Below are 17136 nucleotides of genomic sequence, written 5' to 3'. Positions count from 1 at the left end.
TGACTTGCATTTATCAGTAGTCTACTGCCTTGATCACCTCACCTGGCCTGCCATCAAGCCTTGGGGAGAAAAGGTCTATGTTAATTGACATTGATTTGTATGAGAATCAGTGATGTTCATACTTTCTTTGTCGTCAGTATGTTCAGTTAAGTCTTGGGAGTGCATACTGTTGGCTGAAACCTCAAATGAGTGATTAATTAACAGCGATAAAAAGCCCTTAGACAGTGTTAGTTCACATTTTTTAATAACATGGCACAATTTACATAACACAAGTTTAAATGAGGAGCATGCTGAAGATTCAGTCGCTTAGTTCATTTTTTTCTCATTTTTGTACATGATCTAGAAAGACTTCATTTTTAACGTACATGATAAACAGCAAAAAAGTTATTGTTAACAATCTCTTTGCAATACGCATTGACTAACCACTACGGCTCCAGTGGACATTTTTATGTTGGATTAAAAAACACTGCACAACATCTGGATCTCACAGAGTTTGAAGCGCACAACTAAACCTTCAGTGGACTACTAAAATAGATCTCTGCTCATTAGAAACAAACTGTCCATAGTTTAGACTTGCTTTTTTGTCTTTTTATTTTTGTAGATACAACAACTTAGGATAGCACTTTAATACACTGTTAGACCAACAGAACGGATTTCCAAACACGTACTTTACACTCCTTCAGAAGGGGAAACGTGGTGTCTTTTTTGTAAATATGCTGTATTCTCTCCAAAACAAGACAGGTAGAATTGGCATGAATTTAATTGTTGGAAAAATTGATGGGCAGGTGTTTTCTTTTAAATTTATTAGGTGGCTTCCTGCGATAGAATACCTAAAATAATATGCCTCTATAATAAGAACTTCAAGGATTGTCACCACAAATAATATTTGGGAAAATCTTGTCTATTACTTTTACATTTGCATGCACTAGGGCAGGGGTGCCCACACTTTTCGGCTTGCGAGCTACTTTCAAAATGACCAGGTCAAAATGATCTACCTACATTAAAAAATGCTCAATATATATTGTGAAATATATACATGCGAATGCATGGTGACACGTGACCCGTAGAAGAGAAGCCATCTCAGACTGGCCGCATTGTACGTCAATCAAGTGGCCCACTCACACTGGCTCAATTGCCTCGTACCGTGCTGAAGCACAAATGTCCGTCGTAAAAAAAAATCACGTCGTAATACGACGTGATTTTTTTAATGTCACGCGATCGACCGGCACTACTCTCGCGATCGACCGGTCGATCGTAATCGACGTATTGGGCACCCCTGCACTAGGGTGTAGTTTTTTAAGGGCACTGTGTAAATGTAATCTATATGATGGGTTGCTGAGTTCTAGGTTGTAGAGAGAATACAGCATTGTCAGAGTCAGTTGGGATGGTGAGAAGGCTGGCTTGCAGGGAATGAGCCCAGATATTTGTTGCATAGTTGAATGGGGGGGATTAGTTTCTGGTACTATGTTAACCTTGCTCAGCTGTGTCAAGCTAAAACCAATTTGCAAAAAGCACATTCTACACTTCCTCATTAATTATCCTCTATTTACATGTGTTCAAAGTAAAGCTTTCAAAAACACCCTTTTGCATATTTGTACCATGATTTTTTTCATAAAGGAGTGAGCACGTTTACTGTACACATTTACACACTTTGTCATCTGTCAATGCATTGAAGTACCTGTACATTCCAAAATTGTCTTTATGAGGGTGTCTATTGATCTACAGACCTTCTGCTTACTCCACACCACTTTTCTGTACAAGAGAAAGAATACACACAAAAGCAGGAGCAAACTGGAAAAAGAGCTTTGTAAAATCTCATTTTTTGTTCCATAATTTTGTCCCTTTTTTTACAAAAAAGAAAATTTGTGGGCACTTTTCTGCCCACTTATTTTATTCACAGCTATGTTACAGTCTTGTTTTGCCCAAGGCTAAGTGCTTGGTGTGAGTTCAGTGTTAGTGAGGCACAGGGCTCAGGCACAGTGTGCCTCTAGTCCAGGATGAGAGCCCACCTCACCGTGCCTCGATGTCTTTATGGGCGTGTGACGCCGGTCTGTCTCTGATGTCTGTGGTGAGGGGCGTAGTCCGTCTGGGGGAGCCCGGTCTGGTGCCCAACGTGGGGATCAGAGGGGGCGGGGCACTGAGGGAGGCAGTGGGCGGGGTTTTGTTGAGGATGCCGTTCTGGTGGGCGGCTGCTGCTGCCGCAGCGGCAGCAGCTGCAGCTGCAGCAGCAGGGCTGACCCTAGGGTAGTGCATGCTGGGTAGGCCAGGGGCCATAAGGCCGGGGTGGGGGTGGGGCATGTGGCCGTCCAGGGCCGGGTGGTGGTGCATGGCGTGCAGGCGACCGTGTTCATAGTCCTCTCTGAGCATGTGCAGGCGCTCGCGTTCCTCCAGGTGAGCCCTCTCCTGCTCGCGCCGCTGCTCCAGGACCAGAGGGTGGTGGTGCTCACGATTAAAGTCATGGGGCTCACGGTCCCTGTAGGAGCGCTCAGCCTCGTAGAGCCGAGGCCCAGCCAGCCGGTGCAGGGAGTCATTCCTCAGCAGCAGGTCCCTGCCCAGAGGGTCCCGACGGATGTCCAGGCTCCTGTAGGGGTCCCTCATGGGGTCCCAGTGGAAGGGGTAAGAAAACCTCTCGGCCCCTGGGATGGGACTGATGCCCATGAAGGGGGCCACTACTCGAGTCCTCTCTAGGCCACTGATGCTGTTCATGGGGTGGACGCCAGCCATGCCCATGGGCATAGCCATGGAGGAGGGGGGGTGGGGGTGGGAGTGGGGGTGGGGGTGGAGGCTGGCCGTGGGAGGCATTTGAGGCGGAGTAGGTCTGCCGGTAGAGCCGTCTTGCTCCTCTTTCCTCTCCTCCTTCACCTTCACCTCGCTGTTCTTCTTCTGGTGCTCGTAGGGCAGCTCTCCTTTCTTCTCCAGGGCTTCCCGGCTCAGCCCCCCGTTGGGTCGGTCCAGACTGGTCTGGCGGATGTAGGGCGACGTTGTCCCTCTGTTGTTGGCCTTGTCCTCAGACACTCGCCCATCGTGAATGACGGGGGTGTCCTTGTCACCATGGTGATTCTCTTTGAGCTTGTGCTCGTCGATGCTGGGGTCCTTCCAGGAGTCAGGGTGTTCCCTATCCCTCTCTTTGGGCTTGTCCTTGTCTCTGTGGGGCTCGTTGGGGGGCAGCTGGTTCCTGGGGGGCTCTGGGGGCCGGCTGTGACCCAGCAAGTTGATTGGGTTGATGGGCACAGGGGACGGGTGGCTCTGGTGACGCTTCTCCATGGCTTCCCTGGAAATACAAACATAGGCTTTTACTATGGTGGTGTGTAAATCGACCAATTCAGCATTCACCATACCACAATAGTCCAATGTCCCGACTGTAAACATCACCTAAATGGTTCAATTACTGTAGAGAACAGGTCTTAGGTGAACAGGTGTTCTGCTACTGTGACTACAATAGGTAAAAGCATTTCAAATCACCCACCTCTCCTTGTCGTCTTTGTTGACGGAGTCTCGTTTGTCCGTGTCTCTGTCTCTTTCATGAGAACTGACAGACGTGCTCCTCTCTGAGTCCCCAGGTTTGAGCCACGGTGGGGGCGTGGGGAACGAGGGCGGTGTGCGATGCAGCCGGTTCCAGGGCTCGTGGTTGTTGTTGAAGTGCTGCTGTGCGTTGGGGTTGTCTTTATGGCCGAACATAGAGTTGGGCGCTGTTAGGGATTCAACACACGGAAAAAAAGCACAACACAAGTTAAAAGGCATATCTCACTGCGACGGTTAACTCTTAAACTCTGTGGAGGTCAGTACTTCATGTAAAAAAACGTAAAAATCATCATGCAATAATCCACGCATTGGTTATCAAACACATCCAGGTGTTGTCAGGGAGCTGAAACTCACTTAGTGCTGGGTTTCCCAGCCCACCGAAGGCTGCTGTGCTGAGGGCGGCCAGTCCTCCAAATGAGGGAGGCCTACTGAATGGCTCTGGAAGGGGGAAAAACCCACCAATACACTGTTAGTACATAGGATCTCTGTACATTGTCTACAGCCTAGTTATTAGTGCTCCTGTCAGTGAGATATAAGGAAGAATTGAAATGTCCACTGAAGGTCCTGGCTCTTACCTAAGTGAGGTCCAGGGGTGAGGAAGTTGCCAGAGTGGTGTGCTGGGTGGCCAAATGGTCCGATTGACGGATGCGTAGGACCTGACAAGCAAGAGAAGGCTGATATGAGAAAATGTTGTTCCAGCGGTAACTCTGATATATTTCCCTTTGTAAAATCCCAACCTTTCTGAAGTATGATCAATAAAGAAATACAAATAATCTGAGGACTTTTTCCTAATGTGTAACATTGGAACATGGGGCTGTGTTGGCTTGGTGATCATTGCTTCCATAATGATGGTGTACTTAGATGAAGGCAACAGCAGAGCATATCCATTTTTAGAGCCAAGAGCATTGATTTTAGCATTAATCTAAACTGTGTGGACTAGAGCACTCCATGTTAATAATAGACCAATCTATAGATCCTTGGGATTGATCCAACAGGGAAGGGAGAGGATCCTGTTGTTAGTGTCCATCATTCCCCACCCAGGGCTCCAACACACACTCACCTGCTGCTGAGAAGAGTGTGGCAGGACGTGCCAAGTCATGTGGGTGGTGGATGGCGCCAAACAGGCTGGGGCCGGGGGGTCGACTCATGAACTCTGGCTTGAGGCCGAAGTCCAGCTTGTGAGGGTCGACCTGCATCTGCTGCTGGAAGATGCCGGGCAAGAGAAACAGCACATGAAAAACCCACAGCTTATACTTTATTACATTCATATCTCTTGATGAATCAAACAGTATTTATGTAAGACTGACTTATTATTTATAACATCTTATTTATTTTGTCCTAGACTGCATCCATCCTCCTAAAGATTCCGGTTTAGAGTTACAGTTTTATGTTAGTGTTTTGCCTTATGGTTTGTTAGTGTAATTAACTGTTTCTCTTGTACCACAAGATGGCAGTCCTCTCTCTCTATGGCGCACTCAGATCTCTGAATACTATTATGATTACTCAAAGAAAGCTACTCATCTTTCTAAGAGAGAAGGATTACACTACCACCTCAACACTGGATTAGTTTTTTTTTTTTTAGAGAAGCAGACAGTAAGTCTGTGTGTTTCTGTAATGGGGTTGTGAGGCAAGTGGGAGGTCTCACCTTCACTTTCTGTTGGTGATGATAGATCTGCCAGGCGATATGGACATGCATGGCACACCACTTCCCTGGTTTCTGGAGAAATACAAGAGGACATAGTTAACATCAAAAAGAAGGTTTATGGATCAAGGATAATTTATGAATGATCATGCAGATTGGGTTTATGTTCACTGACTACCGTGTCAAAATAAATGATCTACTCTTGCACAATTCAGAATAAGTAGTAGGCTATCAACTTGATTGGAGAAGCTCTCTCTAAAGCTTTGGTCGTGTAAGCCACTTCCCAGGTCTCGTACTTCTACTTCTTTATCCCGGAATGCCTCTACATAGCAGGCAGTAGCTAAAATGAATTTAAAACTAACAACACCATTTCCATAAATAGAAGCAGCATTATGTTACAAACCGGCTTTGTTGTTGTGGTTTGAGCTAGAACGCTCTACCTCAGAGTGCAGCTCAGTTAATTAAATACAGTATCGACTAAAATCAGATGACACCTGTAAGGCGAGCTTGTGCTGTAATGAGTTTTTCTTTACATCTCCTGTGGGGGAGGGAGGAGAGAGGGTGCCTGGGGGAGACATGACTATCGCTAATAAAGCACACTTACCCTGAGAATGGGCCGAAACGGATCCGTTAGCTAGAGGAGAGAGAGAGAGGGATGGAGAGAGATGGCTCAGTTACTTCGATGTCACTCAAGCGTTTCTAATTAGCAACTATGCATCGCTTCATTATTGACAAAATTGAAATGTTAAAATTTCCCTTTCAAATGAAGCATTGCTGGAGTAATTAGGGCTGGGTTTTATAAATGTGCCTGCTCTCCACAGCCTCCTGCATACCAATGCAGAAAAGATATCAGCGCTGTGGGCACACTACCAACTGAGAAGTTCATCACCAGTAAACAGAGGAGGCTATATTGTACACCTCACATCCATCTAGTAGACATGGACATGGATTTTAATGAGACCTTCCTTCATGTTCATAGCTGGTTGTAGCAGTGTGTGTGCGTGTGTGTGTGTGTGTGTGTGGCTGGCAGTAGCAGCAGACTTACCCTAGGGTCCTTCTGTAAGAGCGTGTGTGGGACTGCTCCAGGTCTTGAGGCCACATCCAGTGGATTAGAAGTCTGGTGAACACACACAGGTCAGTGTTAAGAGGATAGGCCGTAAATACAACAACATCATTTTTGCATTATCTGCCTTTCCTTTTGTGCCTATACTACTGTGCACAATGTGTTTTAGAGGGCCACTCCTATTCTGAGAAATGTGTTTGGTTTGTGTGGGGTGAAGTGGAGGTGTTTTTGAGGACCTCTCCTATTCTGAGAATGTGTGTAAGTGTGTGTGTGTGTGTCTGCGGCCCCTTACCTTGGGCTGAAAGGCTCCCTGCAGCGAGCCGAAGGGCCCGTTCGGGGGGATGACTGGAGGAATTCCAGACACCGCTGGGGGGTAGGAGTGGAACAGCTGAGAAAAGAGGAGAGGAACAATAGAGTGAGCATGGGTGTGGTAGTTCAGTCAGAACAGTATGAGACAGGACAACAGCTGTGTGGACACAGAGATGATGGGAGGGCCATGACATGACTGGCAGAACAATCCAACCATCCATCAGTCAGGTATAGCACCTACAAACAAAACCCCCTGAAATATGGTAATTTCCTATTGAGTGTAAACATTTAAAAGACCTGTGTGGCTACAGAAGTCTAATGTAATCACGAGAAGCCCCCTTTTCTAAATAGAGGCTTAAATCATATGCTTTAATATAAAAGTTGTTTTAAAATCGGGATTGGCCTCCCTAACAGTCGTGATAGCAATGAGTGGTATTAGGACCAAACACTGACTAACGTGTAATTGCTTCACTCATTCACAACGTGTACAACAGCTGAATCCCTCTTAAGAGCAGCACAGTAATTGAAGGCTGAGGTCAAGTGTGGTAAAGACAAAGCCACACAGCCACACACACACAGCAGCTGTTTAGCTATAGCGAGAGCTTGTTCACCTCACTCAAGAAAGGAAGAGGGTTGCAATGAGTCAGGCAGGGCTTATTTTGTGAATGATAATGAATGAGCAAGCAATTCATGTTAGCAGACATACACTTGTAATGAGTGAGACAAAGATACAGCAACCCTCCAGTCTTAATCTGTTATGTTCTCTCTGGTTCTCTATAAGCCAGGGACATACTAGTCTACTCCCTGAGGACTGGGTGGGGCTGTGGAGGGGAGATATCAACACAATGCTGTGGATAGGATGCTGTAGTCAGAAGCAGGTGGGGATGGCATGGAAGCTACTGTGCGTACACACACACACACACACACACACACACACACACACAGTAAAGCATGGCGGGTATGCACAACACTGCTCCTACAAACACATATAGTGTAGGGAAACTCACGCTGTGCCTGTAGAAGGGGTCAACTTTTGTTGGGAATTTTTCAAACTGTCGAAGGAATAAATTAAACAGAACTAAGAACAAGGAAGATACAGAAGGACATATGCTGACCAAGAACACACAGTACAGTATCACAGCATTGAGGCTACATAATATCCAGTGACACAAAATACAATGCAACATATAGCAGCAGTAGAACATGGTCATAGATCAACGTACTCATTTCCACACATCCATCCATTTTAGACTAGTCTGTTTTGTAAATCTATACAGACCAGCCATTTGACCACTTCCCTATCCACAGCCTTAGATTCGTTCCGTGTTTGCCCTCCCATTTCGTGAGCGACTGAAGACATCATAAAATATGCAGCTCTGGGTCTCATTTGGGGTGGTTTTAGCAGTTTAATGTGGACCCATGGAGAACATTTCCCAAGTCAAGTATAAACACTGCGGTCATAAAAGCACGTTTTATGTCCTCATTAGCTGTCAGAGAGCTAGCGTCTCTGCCTTTGAGGAATCTTCAGAGCAGCATTAAAGCTCTGAGGCCTAAGCGGTTACAGTAGAGCCATGGTTATATGTGTGTGTGTGTGTGTGTGTGTGTGTGTCAGAAAGCTGGCACACAGGCCAGTTTCTGAGGGACAGCCACACCAATGCCTGTAAACCCAGACAAACAATGGGGCTCTAACCCAAAGCATTCTCCAATAATGAAACCTCCACAGAACTAAATGATGTCATTATAGCTAGAATGAATAAACTAGTATTATGTTCTGAAAGCTGGCTCAGAATTAAACAACTTGCTGAAGGCAGTTATTGCCAATTTAGAAATAACTGCATTCGAGTGTGGGGGCCAAAATAGTACCAGAGAAAACACTAGAAAGGTTTTTTTGTAGAAGAAAGGAATCATTGTGGTGCACGAGAAACACATGGCCATCATTGAGAGTATGCCACAGAAACCCCTGTACCTCCAGGAAGACTAGGCTGACATTCATAAACACAAAAATCAGTTCCCGCCCCATCCCACACCTTATTATACATGTAAAGCACTTCTAAATACTGCTGTAAATAAACACAACATACACCCAAAAATTAAAATGCCTACTATCATTCTCATCCACCCCTCTCCCCTTTTTGCCATTGACACAGCCACCACCCACCCCTCCCTGGTTGAAGTTGTCTTCTACTTATCCTCACATTTCTGGCTGGGGTACGCACCATGGGCGGTGCTGGGGTGGGCATGATGGCGTGGGGGAAGGGGGTGAAGGTGTGCTGGTGGGTGTGCTGGTGGGTGTGTTGGTGCTGGTGCTGGTGCTGGTGCTGATGCTGGTGGAACTCTGTGCGCAGGTAGGGTGGTGGGCCCAGGGAGGCGCCGCGGTCAGCACTTTGGGAAGCGAGGAAACGAGTGTTGAGCTCCTGGCGCAGCAGCTCTTGTTCTGGGGGAGAGGAGAGGGAGAGGAGAGGAGAGGGAGAGGAGACTCATAGTTAGCACTGGAGTTGATCAGAACTGGCACTGTCTGCTTGTCTGTATGAGAAAAGAACAATCAGAAAATACATGGAGGTCATAATCATAGAGAGACTGGTACAGACTAATCATATACACACTATTAAAAACAAGATTGAGAAAAGGGGATCAAAATGGCAACTTTGTGTCTTCATCATCTTAGATACTGTGCATATTCAGAGGACTGAGAAACTGTTATGCGGATCCCTGAATTGCTAAATCCCTGGCTGAAACAAGCAACACCTCTTTGTAATTAAAATAAACCCTCCAACCCCTGCCTGGACCGGAGCTGTAGATCAACTGGCAGAACGTCTCCAGGAAAAGGAGAAATGCAATTTATATTTTGCTCTTCATCCAAATTGAGCAAATTGCCTCAAGAAATGTTATTTTCTCCAGAGTAACCATATGATTTGTATTCCACAGTAATTTAATGCACCATTTCTTACATTTATTTCCAGCTTTTATTGAGTTGGGGGGGAAATTGAACTTTTTCTTCACAAAAATGTCATTAGAATCTTTAAACAATATCCAGCCGAGTTCATTCCGTATTGACCAAATTGATTTCTGCTAGATTAACCAATTTCTCTGTGAAAATGGGTTTGCTCACAATGCTCCCTTCACTCTGACCCTGACATTTGACTTGATAACATCGTGTCAAAACATAAGAGTGCGTAATCCATTTCATCACAGGACACGATTGGTGTCCATCAATCAAATACAACGGACAAGAAAGAGGACTCCTTTCTGCATGGCACCTGTGGAACGTTGAACCGTCAGTTGCTGTACCCCATAAATTAGCACCAAAATTCTGTCCATCTGTCTGTCTCACTCTCACATGTTCTCCTACCCATAGAGCTCCACATGCAACTCACACATGCCATGAATGGACAAGCATCTGCCACAACAACTCTAATAATTTACAGTTTTGCTCTTTGCTGTTCTGGCAGCTGCTGTGCAGTTCCCTGCCTCTCCAGTGAGGGGCAGTGTTGTATGGCGGCCTACCTGAGTAGGCAGTCCCAGCGGCGGGATGTCCAGGGACCGGCAGGGTGCTAGACGTTAGTGGCGGCGGTGGTGGCAAGGCCGCTGGAGGCGCAAACATATTGGGGTGATGTGGGTGTGGCGAAGACTGCAGGGCCGGGGGGAAGCCGTGGGGAGCGCTCTGGTTGGGGGGGAGGGCCAGAGGGAAAGCAGAAGCTGCAGCAGTGGAGGGCGGGTGGTTGGGTAAATGTGTGGTTGGTCCAGGGGGGCCGTGGGGCTTGCACGGGGTACTGCTCCGACTGCTGCTGGAGAGAGAGAGAGAGAGAGAGAGAGAGAGAGAGAGAGAGAGAGAGAGAGAGAGAGAGAGAGAGAGAGAGAGAGAGAGAGAGAGAGAGAGAGAGAGAGAGAGAGAGAGAGAGAGAGAGAGAGAGAGAGAGAGAGAGAGAGAGAGAGAGAGAGAGAAGTTAGCCATTTACTCTTCCATCTGAGACAACACTAAAGCACCTCTTCCCTCACATTCCCCCTTGGTCTCTTCCAAGCTCCAACCTACAACACAGGTTTTACACCTCATCTGTCCTGCAATCCACATTAAAAAAACAACTCGCTCTCAAGAGGCTTCTCTCTGAGTCGCAGGATGTATGAAAACCCTACCTTCAAAACATCCTCAGATGCAAATACCCACCACTAGCAAACATTACAGAAACAGTGCCTGTCTTTGAACGTTGCTCTAGTTGAGCAGTTCCTCAGGAGCCAGGTACATGTGCATAAGAAAGGGAGAGAGAGCAGACAAAGAGCCTTTTGTTCTGTGTGTGGGTTTTCCCTTTGAGACTCACAGCCATGTTTCAGTATCTTACACGCTAAGCCCAAAAGCTCATTTGCAGCGCCCGTCTCTGTAGCGGTCCCATGATTATTCACAGCGGATGCCAGGCCCGCTGGCACGCTGGCATGCTGGCAGGCTAGCAGGGGGAGACTGAGCCAGCACCAGCCCCTGTGAGCCAAAGAGGTAGAGCTTACACTGGGACGGAGGCTCCAGAGAGAGCTATCCTGGAGCACTGAATTAATGTAGGGAGCTCTAAGAGACTGCACATAGCACAGTGCTCCACTCTGTGAGGGATAGAACAGCAGACTGATCCTTAGAGAAGGAAGCCTCTGTGACTAGTAGAGCTGGAGGCTACACAGCACAGATGACAATGTGGGTGGTTAATAAATCGAAGGCACTTTATCTCTCAGCTTGAGTGCTGCATTTTCCACCCTGTTGAGAATCAATGGTATTGTTTGGCTGGGGAATTTCTGCTTTTCAAGACATGATATGCTGATATGCTGGTATCAGAGTTTGGCTACTTACATTAAAGAGGGGGTCTGAGATTTTGAAGTGTGTGTGTTTGTAGAAGTTCTCTATTCATTATACTGTACTCAATTCCAAAATACCACAAAAACATCACACGGGTCTACATACTGCTAGATTCAAACAGACTAACGTGGTACTCACCTGTGGCCGTTGAGGTTAAGGCTGCTGCTGTAGGCAGACAGGGGCCGAGGGTGGCAGCGAGAGGGAGGCCTGTGAGGCCCGGTCTGGCTGGAGTGGTGCGCAGGTAGGGCTGGGGACGGGGGATGAGGGTGTATGTTGGGGGTGGGCGGAGGCCGAGGGTGGGACAGGGGCTCAGGCTGGTGCTGGGGTCGGGGCGGGGGTGCCTGCGAGGGCTCTTGGCCTTGGGCGAGAGGCAGGGCTGCAGGGTTCTGAGGCCTGTGGGGAGCCTCTGAGCGTGGAGACTGGTGGACTGGGGCCTGGGCCAGACGGGGGGGAGAGGGCTGGGCCCGGGGGCCGGGGGGTAGTGGCAGGGGTAAGGAGCAGGCAGCTGCGTGGGCCTGGGGGGGCAAGGGCTGTTTGGGGGCGCTGGCTGCAGGTGGCTGAACGTCTGTCCTGCAGCTCTCCAGGCTCTTCTCCTGGCTGCGCTCTAGGCCTGACACCTTGGGGAGGCCCAGGCCACGAGGCTCCTGGCTGGCATTGGTAGCGAGCGCATCAACGCTGAAATCTGGAACTGACGAGAGAGAGAAAAAGAGAAAAACAAATAAAGAAATCAGTCAGCACTTCTGTCACAGTCACAGTCCTCACTTAGACAGCTTACACTGGCAGCTCACATCAACAAAAAAACGACAGTGAGGCACAGCATCGGTAAACTCCAATGGTTTTAATTTAACTCTCCGTGAAAATAATAACCATCCCTGAACAGATTCAGCAAAGAATCATTGAACAACATTGAGGCTTTCAGAGCGCCTGTGTTTACACAAATGGGACAGAATTCACTGTGCAGATGCTCCATTGTAGTAGTTATTGTGTTTGTATAACGAGCATTCTGTCTGTCTGTAAATTGAGATTACAGATGAAGACTGCTCCAGTCCCTATGAGGGCATTGATGGGGTGTTTGAGTGATGGGCCTTTGGTAGAGGCATGTCTGTGTAATTGCCTCCGTTCTGGTGTTGTGTGTGGCACAGCGGTGCTCCTAGCTGAGAGACAGCCCCACAGACTGTGACTCGCTACCCCCCCCCCCCCCCACCCACCCCCACCCTGCTGGGACAGCATCTGGGCCCTTTCATACACCCACTCACCCTCCACTAGGGACCCTCCCTCCACTAGTCCCTAGAGCCCAACTACACTGCCACTGCTGTGGTTGTGGTTAAATAACTGTTTAAATAGCTAGCACAATTGATCTGTACTTAAAGTCCATTTCACCACAATGCATTGGCAATTTCTCTCTGGTTGGCTAATAGGGGCCTACTAACATAGTACACCACACAAGTACACCACACTTTAACAGCAGCAGTCATCAGCTCTGGTCCACTGTGCTGAAGCAGAGGCTCATGGGGGATGACAGTGCATACATAACCTGTAATTAACTCCAATCCCAGGCCCTCTGGGGGCTCCCGCACACCCTGGCTCACTGGGCTAAATCTCTCCCCAGCACAGAGCTGTTGATTGGGCTGATTCCCTTGGGCTGAGGCAGCCAGCCCTCCGGAGCTCCATTATAGCAGGCTAAGGCCTCTCTGAGGGGGGCCAGGCTCTACCTGCATTGAGCCCCACGGGACCAGCCTAGCCCTAATATCACTGAAAGAGAGAGACAGAGTGAGAGAACCACGCCTGAACCCCTGCCTCAGCACACAGGCTCTATACAAACCCTGTCCATTAGCATTAGATTGTTAAACAGGGTATTAGCCACTACGGCACATGTGACACCATCATTAGGGGTCACAGGAGCTAATGCCTGGTGTCCAGATCAGGATCAATAACTGCAATTCACCTATTAACTTCAGCTCCCAGGAGGAATGTCACTGTGCAAGACATCTGCCAGGTGGAGAGAAACATAAGATACAACACACACAGTTGCTACATAAAATGTACACCATACTTGGACCACTACAGAATTTAAAACATGTATATGCACTGTGCTAAATGTCAGGAGAAAGCCTTTTAAATCATGTTCAGCAATGTTCAGCAAGCACGATTCTCAGCCACATATCATAAAATGCCAAGTATCAACTCTCATGGAAGGCTACTATAGCTTCTCTCATCAAATCTACACATGGTTCTCTACTGTCCTTTATATACTGACTCACTAACAATCTCCCTTCGCCCCCATCTTAGACTAACACCAAATCAGAGACCACTCAGTCTAGACAAACAACAAATCCATATCTCCATCTGCACAACATCTCCTCCACTTAGAGACGCCATTCGGTTCTACAGAGACTTCTTCTGGAAAACATCCCTGCCTTAATAAAAGGAGGGAGGACTCCACGGTTCTCCATCCCCCCATTCCCCCAGAGGTCCCTGGACTTGTTTTCAGAATGTGCTAACATGTTGAAAAGGTGGTGTCTATTCTCCCCATAATGAAGACTCCTGGGCCAGGCCAAGCTGAGGAGATGTGTGCTCCTCCTCCCAGGGGGGTTAATTTGTCAGTTTCCTTGATCCCTGGAAACAAATACATGCAACTCCCCTGTTTCTTGAGTTAGCCTGGCTGTTCTCAACATATCATTATTTTTGTGTTTTTATGTAGTGGGTTGGATTCTATGGATATAGTGTACATAAGAATGGTGAATGAGGCCTGGTTATGGTGGAGCCAGGGGCTGGATTTAAGAGGTTAAGGGGGGACAGGAAGGCTTAGAGTAGGTCAGCCGGATCTGTGTGTACAGGAAAGCCCTTCATTAAGACTGGGTGTCTGGGGACAGAGCGAGGGGCTTAGGAGCACAACTCATTATCCAGGGGTGAGCCCCCTCTTATCACTCACACAGCATTAACAACACCCACGCCACAACAGGACACAGTGGGTGGGGGGGGGGGGGGGTTAAACCAACTGTGCAATTTCACATTTCAGCATAGATTTCAAGCACAATTGGATATATCATGATTACACAATACATATCAACATTTTATTCAATGTAGCCTGCACCTGTCCTCATATATCCACATAAATGTCCCCCCTCTCACTCCCTCTCCCTGGCCACAACAGAATGCTTCTCCCAGCGCCTGGAAACATCCTGACAGATTTATTGGGGTAGAGACCTCTGGGACATCCCAACACTCTCCTGTCCCCCTTCTCCCCATTCCTCCCTCCAAATAGCCACATCACACATTCTTAACCCACGTCACCTACATTACATTACATTTATGGCATTTAGTAGACGCCTTTATCCAAAACGACTTCCAACAAATATATTTGTCTAAGTAAGTGAATCATGTATCCATCAGTCATCATAAGAAAAAGTAATCTATGCTAGGACCAGTTCTATTGGCAGTCACAATGTTAGAAGAAGGAATAATTACCTTTTAAAAAAAATATATTATTATTAATAATTTATTTACAGTAGAGAAACTTGTACAGTGGAGTAGTGGGGATGAAGAGGTCTTTAGGAGGGACAGTTGAGATGTAGCCTGAAGAAATGGGTCTTCAATTTAAAGCGGAAGTGTATGTAACGTAATGTAAATGTAATGTAAATGTACGTCACCTACAGGATCAAATGGTCACGTCTGCCATTACACAAAACCAACAAGCAAACACGTACATTACCAGGCCAAAATGTCTGCATGACTGCTTCTCTGCGCCTCTCTACTGACCTAGCCTAGGGATGGTGTTGGTCTGAGTGGTGCAGGGAGCTGAGGGGATGTGAGCTGAAGTGAAGGCAGTTACCCGGGCGTGGTGATGCAAGAGCCTCAGAGGAGATAGAGCTGTCTGGGCTGTTCAATGTCAAACTCCCAGCATGCAGTGCTCATCTGAGGGTGACAAATGATGGTGGTAGCAGCTTGCTTTCTGTGCCACACCGATGCTGAGGCCTGCTGAGTACAGCCACAAAACACCTCAGAGTCAAACCTACTATCTGAACCATAATTGGCTTTTCATGATTTTTCATAGCTATTCAAGTCTCAGGGACAGAGAAAGAGAGAGGGTGCTAATTTTCTTTTTACTGAGTGTATTTTCCTATAAAAGAGAGGTGACACCCAAAAAGACAACAGATGTGTGGGTTAGTGTTACTGGAAACACTGGACAGGCTGACAGCTGTGCACCTGTTGAGAGAGCTTCTAGGAAACAGGTGCTGCCAGAGGGGAAACATGCCAGAGAAACCAAAGCCAACCTGATTTAACCCTGTCTGCTGTGCCCCATAGAGAGAGAGGGTTACAGCCAGGTGATGCAATAGCAGGTAACCTGTGGCGCGTGCTGTGCCATGTTGCAACACACCTGCTGTGTCCTGTGTCCTGTCAGGTGGGAGGCCGTGTCCATGACTCTGCGGTTTAAGAGTTTCAAAAAAACAGCCCACCCTAGGAGAAGCGCTGACAGCCATAATCCCAGCTGTCACAGCTGACAGAGGCCTTCAAAGCCCTGGACTCACTCACTCTGTTTCTAGCTCTCGTCAGTCTGTTTCTCTGTCTCGCTCTTTTGCCGTCGTTGGCAAAATATGTCCCCGTCACTCCGCCTCAGGGAGAACACTCAATCACTCTGCGCCATGCAAAGAGTGGCAACCGCTTTAACATTCTGCAGCCAACGCAATGCTTCCAAACCAAGGGCCGCACTGCAGGGCTCAGAATCACAAGAAACAGATGAATATGGTCTAGACAAGATCAGAGGCATTTTTACCCCCATAAAAAGCACTTAAACAATGGCGGTGTTGTTTTATTAGACACCCTCCAGAAAATGGACAAATAAATCCAGGAAGTCTGGATGTTTGCTCAAGTCAAATCAATTAAAGTATACATGGAGGCGAATATGGACTCCGGCCCTCCTTCGCAAAAAATTCCATTTTGCATTAGTCTGTCTGTGACTCTGTGCAAACACTAATTATAATCAGAATCTCCCTTGGCGAGGGGTCTGGGGAGTGCTCCTGTGTTTTCAGATGCGCTTTGAATAAAACAGAGAGAAAATAGACCATGATTAATTCACCCAAGGTCCCTTATTCACTGAAGAAACCCAATTTAATGGCAGGTCAGGCCTACAGCAACCTCACTCTGGAAACCATTTACCTTACAAGAAGGAAGAAACTAGCCACTCTTCTAGATTCAATTTTAGTTAGACAATGAACATAGTGGTATAATTTAGCACTAAGTGCTCACAATTCAGTGACCTCACCAGCATTGTAGACATGGGTTCCCTATAGACATCCACTGTTAGTGAGTGGATTTGTTTATTTGTTCTTAATGAAGAGACATCTTTAACACATCTCTCCCACATGGAGGAGGAACAACACACACACACACACACGGCCCGAAGTCCCAGCTAAGAGTCCCCCTGAGCCAACACACCAGTGAGTCTCTCCTCTCTATTCCTTTCTTTCCCTCTCTCAGGGTACCCTCTCCTCCTATGTCTGTACATCTCTGAGGATAACCATCATTATTCAGGAGAGGGAAAAGCTCTTGAGTTTGTATTAGCAGACAGCTGCTGAGCTCAACTCCCCATTGCTCTCCTCAGTCTCAGTAGTGTCTCTGGACTCAAAACTGAGAGGTTGTCTGTGTGTATGAGTCTCTGTGGCTTTGTGTGTCTCCAGAATGCGATCTGTGGGGCTGTATGTGCGGAGTCCTCCGGTTCTCTACCATGGGAGGGTATTGGGGAGACAAGCCCTGTGCCCCTACAGTCTG

The 17136-nt window shown here is 47.4% G+C and overlaps 1 protein-coding gene across 1 annotated transcript in view; it reads right to left on the bottom strand.

Moving 5' to 3' along the window:
• Positions 1-233: 233 nt before the first annotated feature.
• The window catches only part of auts2a (activator of transcription and developmental regulator AUTS2 a), a gene marked incomplete at its 5' end in the record, with an annotated part of 30445 nt that continues 13542 nt past the window's right edge, over positions 234-17136 (bottom strand). Inside the window, 13 exons of the mRNA XM_083695205.1 lie at positions 234-3271; positions 3467-3701; positions 3877-3960; positions 4098-4178; positions 4583-4724; positions 5168-5239; positions 5769-5798; positions 6210-6281; positions 6520-6615; positions 7544-7588; positions 8732-8970; positions 10041-10321; positions 11506-12055. Of these exons, the coding sequence (XP_083551331.1) occupies positions 2011-3271; positions 3467-3701; positions 3877-3960; positions 4098-4178; positions 4583-4724; positions 5168-5239; positions 5769-5798; positions 6210-6281; positions 6520-6615; positions 7544-7588; positions 8732-8970; positions 10041-10321; positions 11506-12055 (3188 nt within the window). The 3' untranslated portion in view covers positions 234-2010. The remainder of the gene's footprint in view (positions 3272-3466; positions 3702-3876; positions 3961-4097; positions 4179-4582; positions 4725-5167; positions 5240-5768; positions 5799-6209; positions 6282-6519; positions 6616-7543; positions 7589-8731; positions 8971-10040; positions 10322-11505; positions 12056-17136) is intronic.

This window comes from Argentina silus (genome assembly GCF_951799395.1).
Source record: "Argentina silus genome assembly, chromosome: 2".
NCBI lineage: Eukaryota > Metazoa > Chordata > Actinopteri > Argentiniformes > Argentinidae > Argentina > Argentina silus.
The sequence above is the reverse complement of the archived record's forward strand: the minus strand, read 5'-3'. Positions and strand labels throughout refer to the sequence as shown.